The 8,667-nt window shown below is 40.8% G+C and overlaps 1 protein-coding gene across 5 annotated transcripts; it reads right to left on the reverse strand.

The window, feature by feature from the left end:
* Positions 1-695: 695 nt before the first annotated feature.
* Positions 696-6,808, reverse strand: LOC112260185 (nucleolin). Of its 5 annotated transcripts, none has more exons than XM_024435096.2 (14): positions 6,719-6,808; positions 4,987-5,062; positions 4,722-4,871; positions 4,414-4,542; positions 4,103-4,180; positions 3,878-4,001; positions 3,590-3,726; positions 3,355-3,481; positions 3,105-3,247; positions 2,803-2,932; positions 2,482-2,618; positions 2,272-2,398; positions 1,953-2,185; positions 696-1,055 (listed from the first exon to the last, which is right to left on the reverse strand). In XM_024435096.2, the coding sequence occupies exons 1-14, from the start codon at positions 6,749-6,751 to the stop codon at positions 1,021-1,023; spliced, it is 1,659 nt and encodes a 552-aa protein (XP_024290864.1). In that variant the 5' UTR covers positions 6,752-6,808; the 3' UTR covers positions 696-1,020. The 5 variants fall into 5 exon arrangements, with proteins under 5 accessions (XP_024290864.1, XP_024290863.1, XP_024290862.1 ...); XM_024435095.2 differs by having other exon boundaries at positions 4,106-4,180; positions 4,722-4,874; XM_024435094.2 differs by having other exon boundaries at positions 4,722-4,874; positions 6,719-6,807.
* Positions 6,809-8,667: the final 1,859 nt, after the last annotated feature.

Consider the following 8,667-nt stretch of genomic DNA (forward strand, 5'->3'; position numbering starts at 1 on the left):
AGCGATACACCATCCCATCTGGTTTGTGCTTAGTGCGACTATCATTTGTCTTTCATTAGGACGATGACCCAACACACCTCTAGGCAGTGTAAGGGCTATTTTACCAAGGAGAGTGATGGAGTGCTGCATCAGATGACCTGGCCTCCACAATCACCCGACCTCAAACCAATTGAGATGGTTTGGGATGAGTTAGACTGCAGCGTGAAGGAACAACAGCCAACAAGTGCTCAGCATACGTAGGAACTCCAACTGTTGAAAAACATTCCAGGTGAAGATGGTTGAGAGAATGCCAAATACTTTGAAGAATCAAAAACATAAAATATTTATTTGGTTACTACATGATTCCATGTATTATTACAGTTTTGATGTCTTCACTATGATTATACAATGTAGAAAATAGTAAAAATAAAGAAAAACCTTTGAATGAGTAGGTGTGTCCAAACTTTTGACTGCTGCTGTATACTCTGGTATATACTGTATTATTTTTGCAGACTGTATTATACTATAGCATTTACTAAAGTGTTTTTGTTTTATCTTTAACATCGAAGCTTTCTCCTTGAGGAAACCTACTGTAGAAATACTAAAAGTCCACATTTTCCATAATTTGTTGCACATTTCTATAGCAAAAAGACACAAGATCCCTCTAAAATCTCACAAAATAAAGATTTTCAAAAAGAAAAATCTGAAAATCCACATTAAATTTGGGAACCCTTTAATTACTCAGTCTTCAATATAGTATTTGCATAATCAAGAAATTAACAATTAAAAGGTAAACTAATGGAAAACAGACAAACTCAAACAAAATGTTACACATACAGTAAGTGTGTAAGACATTACATTGTTAAGTATGAACGTGGTAGAATCTTTTCACATAAATCATTTAAACTACGAACAAATTCATTTGTTTTATTGAAATTATTAGGGATAGATGCCCATTACAAGCTTGTCAGTTAATTCAGATGTTGAATTAGAGCTCAGCTGCAGCAGTCCATTGTAAAAAAGAAGAAGATATTTGCTGTTTTAAGTCCTCCTTCCACCGCCGCCACCACCTCTGCCTGAAAAACAACAATAACAACAAATGACACCATCTTCCAAAGCTGATAGAATTGTTGGTAGATATAACTCGAGTAAAGAAACATTTCAGGCACTAGAACCACATTAAAAAGTGTGAAGTACACACACACAGTTGTGAAAAGGGCATGACAGATTTGGCACAGGCACTCAGATCATCAAAAAGTTATACAGCTGAACCATTGAGAGCATGTTGACTGGCTGCATCACTGATTAGTACGGCAACTGCAAGAAACACGACTGCAAGGCACTACCGAGGGTGGAAGGTACGGCCTAGTACATTACTGAGGCCGAGCTCCCTGGCACCCAGGACCTCTATACCAGGCGGTTTCAGAGGAAGGCCCAAAAAATTGTCAAAGGCTCCAGTCACCAAAGCTATAGACTATTCTCTGTTAGCGCATGGCAAGCGTTACCAGTGCACCAAGTCTGGAACCAACAAGACCCTGAACAGTTTCTACCCCCAAGCCATAAGACTGCTAAATAGCTAATCAAATGGCTATCTGGACTTACTTGCGTTTACCCTATAATTTTTTACACCAACAACGCGCACACACTGGACTCTCACTCACAGATAATTACACTGACACGCTAACACACACATGCATACTGACGCCACACACACACTTTCACACTGCCCATATACACTGCTGCTACGGTCTATGTTGTTGCCAAGTCACTTTACCTCATACCCTTTATTCCGCATCACTATTTCTATTTGATCTTTTTTTATGGTTAACTCTGTATTGTTGGAAAAGGACCCGTTAGAAAGCATTTCACCTGTTGTTTACGAAGCATGTGTCAAATCAAATTGGATTTTAAGTATCAATTGATATGTCCTCATGACTTTTCCAAAAAATGTAATTCAAACTAGATGACCTCACCTCCTCGTCCACCCCTGAAGCCTCCACCCCTGCCCCTGCCTCGACCGCCACCTCGACCTCCGGGTTTCCCTCTGAAGCTCCTGTTGAAGCCCGGTCCTTCTCCACGAGGTCCTCGTTCGCCCTGGGGCGTGGCATAGATCAGGGTCACCTTGCTCCCGTCAATCTGAAGGTCCACCACAGCCTCCTTAACAGCTTTGCAGACCTCTATGCTCTCAAAGTCCACAAAGCCAAACCTGAGAAGTACGAAGAAGGAGTATTCAAAGCACTGTCTGAATGTAATAACAATGTGGTTTCAAAAGGGTCATATTTTGAAACATACCCTCTAGATTCACCAGTCTCCTTGTCTTTAGTGACTCGAGCTTCAATGGCACCTTCAAAGGAGCTTTTCAAAGTCTCCTCGCTCGTCTCCTTGGCAAGATTCCTGACCATCAACGTCTTGGAAGGAACTACCAAGAGAACACACAGGTATGAATGATGGCACATTCAAACAACGTGAATTATTCACCTACAAATTTTCTGCTATATTCACCTGAGTTCTCTTGGTCACCTTCTGGCCTCTTCTGGCTGAACTTTACTCCGATGGCTCTTCCACAAATCTCTTTGTTTAACGATGATTCCATGGCTTCTTTAGCATCCTCCACACTTTCAAACTGAATGAAGGCATGACTTTAAAAAAAAAAAAGGGGGCGACAAATTGACACAATTGTCTCAAGTTACCATGTCCATTCTGAACATGAAATTACTATCAAATTCATCCGAACAGAATATTTATAATGATCTATTTGATGGCGCTCAAAATGTTCAGTAGAGCGCAACAAAAAGCAGGTGCAGCATCAATGTGCACCCTTACCCTCTTGGTTTGCCACTGCTCTGTGGTATTCTGACACTGACTGCTTTGAGAAAGATTTTCCTTAGGGCATCCTCTTTCGCAGTGTAAGCCAGGTTTGTCACCAATAACTCGTTATTCGGTGTGGCCTCAGCTATGGAACAGAACATTTGAGGACATGTTAACCAGTGAATTAATACACTTTGTAAAATCGGTCTCATCTCAAAGATGCTACAGAGCAACGTGACTAGCCATATAGCTATTCAAGTACCTTGTGCTTCAACAGTAATGGAAATCCCAGTGACTTCATTTCAGTCTACCCTTACCTGGAGCATTGATCATTTTTTGTTGTTGGCTCTTTTCTCCTAAAAAGTCAATAACGATGACACGGCCTTGGACATCAGTCCCCTGCTTCTCCTCCAGCACTTTCTCAGCAATGGCCTCCGTTTTGAACTCTATGTAGGCAATTCTGTCACAAGTAGACGCCAAGTGTTAAGAGCTGAATCCTGGGACCAACACGGTACCTTGTAAATCAAGCATTGATATCAAACGGGCACTTTGGATGACAACTCTCACCCTTTGCTTGGTCGGCCAATGCCTCTAGGAAACCTGATTTCGACCGCTGTGTCAAAGACTTTCTTTAAGTCCTCCTTTGTTGCAGAGAATGAGATATTCTTGACGTACAAGGTCTTGGCATCTTTAGCTGTGTGGGGAGGGAGACGTCTGTCAATACATGGAAATAAATCAATCAATTCTAGAAATGTCTAATATATCAGCAGCATGGAAAACTCACTCAAGATGAGACTAGTACCTTTTTTTTCCTCTGCTGTGACATCTTTGACATTAGCCTTGCCTAGCCTTATCTTTTGGTCCAAGATCTTCACCCTATCCAGCTCAAGGGCTTTTGTCAAGTCTTCCTCTGTGTGAAAGTCTACATATGCAAATTTCCTAGAGAATGCATCCCAAAAAAACATTTGACATTATGTCAATATATTTGTACAAATCCTTTGCCATGGAAAGGGGAATAATCTGTCTCGTGAGGAAATGTACAAACATTTGAAGAGTTTAAGTTTATTAAGTGCATAAAAATGGTACCCACTTTGTTATGTCCACTCGAATAGCTTGAAATAACAGACTATGCGACGTAAAAAAGTTGGCCAAGGCATCGTTGATTTCCTCCACTTCCTTGGATGTGTTCAAGTTACCAACAAAAAGACAAAAACCTAAAAATAAAAAAAATAAACAAAGGAGCATGTTAGCTCACTGACACCATCAATCAAGCACTCAAAACAGGAGTGATATTAACTCTTGCTCATAACCATACCACCATTAATGCACTTTGTTTTCTTAGCTGGAGAAGTCTCATCCTCTGCTTTCCTCTTCACTGGGGCTACTGCAACAGCTGGAGAGAGAAACGCACATAGACACATGTATTAAACCCTATTCCATACATACCCTGATGGAAAAACATAAATGAGTGATATCTGGGGGGGGGGTAATTATTAGTCCAGTTGCGTTACGCAACAAAAACTTGAGTTTTTAATGGATAAATGAAGGTAGGTGCCTCCCCTTTTGCTTCGGAGTGAATACACCCCTGGAAAAATGCATTACAATTCTGTTGTTCTTTGACCTCACCCTGGTCATTTCCATTGGTCTTCTCTTCAACATTACTGGCATCTTCGATGGCATTTTCTGACTCAAAGGTGACCTTAACAGCTTCCTCCTCAGCAGCAGGAGTTGTGTCCATCTGCTCCGCTTCACAAGCTACATAAACAATATTCATTAACAAAGGAAATACCTACTGAATTTAATGGAACAGGAAATGTTTTGCGTTTAAGAAATGTCATATGAACATAATCCCTATTCCAATTACATGCTGGGACAACGTCAAACACACTAAATATATGGTCTACGCTTGCCTCCCCTCAAAGCATTTTCTTTACCTGGGACATCTTTGACCTCCTCGTTCTCTGTAACATCATCTTCAATGGGAGCTACTTTATCTCCATCCTCATTAGCATCAGGTTCTGTGGAAAAGATGACCTGTGGAGTAGGGGCAGCTACCTCTGTTGATGCTGGAGAATCAGTCTGGCCTTCTGAAAGTTACATTGATGTATCAAGGACGCATTAAACAAGTAACTTTCTCAATATACGTTGCATTAAATATTGCACGGGCTATAGAGGAGAAAATAGTTGGGAACCACTTACCAGAATTATTTTCATCCTGTTTGTCGTCACCAATCTCTCCAACTTTCTGTCTAGTTGATGTTCTTGATGGGGTTCCCTATAAAACAACCTTTGGGATAAGCATTTCAACTGGTGTTCTTTAACCCATCATCACCAACCAATCACAAACAGACAACTGGGGGAGGGTTCGATTAATCCTGCCTGGGTTTAAAATTGATTGCAGTAGTAATAGAGTTTGCCAGTTTGTATTCCTAAAACCAGGAAATAAATTACCTCTGGTTCGTTCAGACATCCCTTTGTGAAAAATTAATGGGTAAAGAATAGGGTTATGGAATAAACACAGAAAATAAGGTCTGAGCTTAACACAGGTTTAGGAAATCTCATTTAAAAAATGTCTATGAGATAGCAGTCGGTTAACAGGGACTTTACGAATTATGACGCCTTTATGTGATTTATGCATTTTAATATTACATAAATTCTTCAAAATTCACTGAAAATGACGTTAGCTGACGAAGATTATATCCTAGAACCTAACGTATAAGATCTCAAACCTGTGTTTACCACAGACCTCATTTTCAGCGTTTACCCAAACCCAAATATAATTTTCCTCATAGGCTTTGTCCAACGAACCATGGTGGAGTTATTGCCTACAAAAAGGCGCCATTACATTATATTAGTGAGATTGTTTCCCCAAGCAAAATGGATTGCTTTTGATAAACGCTTCATCTGCCTTTCCAACGAAAGCTGTCTAGACAACTCTAACGTATTTCATGGAAAAGAGATGTTTCAGGACAATGTACCATGCTGCCTTGTTGACAAAATGACCAAGCGGCTCAGATTACTGCTTGCTTTCGCCCGATGACGTGACGGGCCTATCTATGCCGGGTGTCCCGCCGCTCAGTGTAATCGAACCCGCCCAATGTGTATTCGAAATAGATCAATTGTAACTCAATGTTCAGCACGTGTTTCAAGTGAACAACAGGTGATACAAAATAGCTAGGTAACTAGCTAAACATTCCATGCCCACAGAAGTGTAGTTCCACAATAGCTACAGTAGTTAGCTCATTTGCTAACGTTAGCTAGCTAGCGAGTTCAACCATGTTGTCATTTAACTTGTGGCCGTGTGAGACCAACTGTCGTGAACCATTAAACATAAGTAGATTTTAGATGTCATTCTTACGTTGCCTGATTGTGCCATGGTTTCGGAATATTCTTCTTTTAGTTAGCTAATGTACGGTGCACACGACTGTTCACATGAACGGCCATGAACGGTGGGCGAAATGTCCTTCTGTAGTAGAGGGGGAGGGGCGATACATGAATATTCATGATTTTCGCCGTAGAACCCGTCGGGTTACAGGTTGAGCCACAAATAGAACAATGAGAGTTGAAAAAATAATTGGAAAAGCCTTCTTGAGTGCGCACGGTAACACAAACGTTCAACAACGCCGCCGGTTTAAAAAAAAAAGTTTTATTCAACTATATAATTTACACATCTATTGAGAACTTGGTGGCGCTTTTACAAAACCATTGGTATTGCTCATTACAAGCGTTGCGATTTTGACATTCGAAGTGTTTGTTATTTGTAACAAGACAAAGCCCATTACTTGCACCACGTTTTCATTATACGATGTGTCAACACACATTGTCATTCATTTCTTCAACAACAAGTACAATATTACAATTTTTTTTCCAATATGTGAGATAATTAAGTTATCTGTAATATCGTATAGTTTTGGAATCGAGACATACGTACTTTCGAGGCAAATACACAGGTTTCTCGACTCATACCCTGACTTTGAGAAGGGATGGCGTGACGATTAGTTTAGCAACAGTGTGACGCGGCATAACAACGTGAACGCGATTGGTCAACCGTCTGCTGGGTGAGGCGTTACGTGCCTCCATTTATTGGCCAATGGGATTCCTTTCTCCAATATCTCCGTGTATGCGTGAGGGGTCGTCAGTAGTTACCACAACCACAAAGTTCTAAATCCCACCTCAAATCAAAGTTTATTTGTCACGTGCGCCGGTCACAATGCAAATAGTCCAGGTAACCATTGGCTACCTGTTCAGGAGTCTTATGGCTTGGGGGAAAAAACTGTTGAGAAGCCTTTTTGTCCTAGACTTGGCACTCCGGTACTTGAGAGAACAGTCTATGACGGGTGGCTGGGGTATTTGGCCATTTTTAGGGCCTCCTCTGACACCGCCTGGTATAGAGGTCCTGGATGGCAGGCACTTTTCCTTGTAAAAACATAAAATCTGTAAAAGCCACTTAAAATGTGTACAAATGATTTAACAAAAGTAAAACATGTTTAAGACATGAAAACATGTATAAAAAAAGTCACTTCGTTAAAAAAAGCTGTCTTCAGTCCTTTGTACAGGGACGGGGTGAGTCCATCAAGCTCTGTGTATGTTTCACTCCTGTGGGCTTGCAGGTCTCCCGAGAGAGTGAGTCGCTAGGCCTAGAAGGGCAGCATCCCGGAGTCGCCTCTTCACTGTTCACATTGAGACTGGTGTTTTGCGGGTACTATTTAATGAAGCCACCAGTTGAGGACATGTGAGGCATCTGTTTCTCAAACTAGAGACTCTAATGTACTTGTCCTCTTGCTCAGTTGTGCATCAGGGGCCTCCCATACATTTAATCTATAATATGACAAGGATTGAAAAGAATTTGCCTGTAGATTTCCGACTTGATTCATGATGACTGCTTGTCTAGCTTGCTAGCTAAGGTTTTGAAAGTATGACCTTGACATGATCAGTCCAATCAAAGCTACAGTAGCTATAACGTGATTTGACATAATTGTATCTGTGGCCAATGACCTTGAGCCTTCCTGGAGAACATTACCAACCTCTAAACTCTTTATTTTCTGCTGGCCCCACCACCACAGAAAGCACTGAGCTAGGCTGAAGCACCTGCATTTTGGATCTGCCTTACTCAAGAAAGCAAAAAAGAGACAATTTTTGCATTCAGCTTTATTATGTAAAAAAAATGTTTTTACATTGTTTGCAAACTGATGTGTGATGCATATTAATGCCAAAATAACATGCAAAACAGGTAACATAACATTTAGTTTTTTGCTAAACAGGTTGTCCTTATTTTATGTTCACCCCTGGTTATCAACTCATCTAGCTTACTACAGTAGTTAAGTATTTGACACTTATGTTTGTGTTTGACAGCATACCACGGTGAGAAAAGATGCTGATGGCCGTACTGTATAAATGTAGCCCCGTGCACGAAGTGCAAGTTATATATATTTATATATATATGTATATATATCACTGCTGCGTCTGCCAGTCCTCTAGATACAAACCAAGAGACTATGCGTGTGTGGGGGCACACATGGAGTCACACAAGATTGAATGTTGTGCAGCATAGTGGTAAAAAGTACATACACACATTAATTGCGCCACATCAGATATGAACTTTAGCTATGATTTTGAGCAAGGGGTGGGGGTTTATTGTTGAGCAGCGACTGTGTGTTTAAAAAAAAAACTAAAAACAATCAATTCCAGCACCCAAAGTAATAGCATGCCATTACACAAGACATTGTATTATTATGTGACATCAGCTCGAGTCTGCACACAGTAGTTGCTGCTCAACTCAATGATAAATCATGGAATTGAGTTTAGTCAGCTACCTGAAGCCTAGACTATCATTACTAGGGACACGTTCCTCGGGCTTTGCTGGCGCCTACCAGCTCTTAC

This window comes from Oncorhynchus tshawytscha, linkage group LG10, assembly GCF_018296145.1.
Source record: "Oncorhynchus tshawytscha isolate Ot180627B linkage group LG10, Otsh_v2.0, whole genome shotgun sequence".
Lineage (NCBI taxonomy): Eukaryota > Metazoa > Chordata > Actinopteri > Salmoniformes > Salmonidae > Oncorhynchus > Oncorhynchus tshawytscha.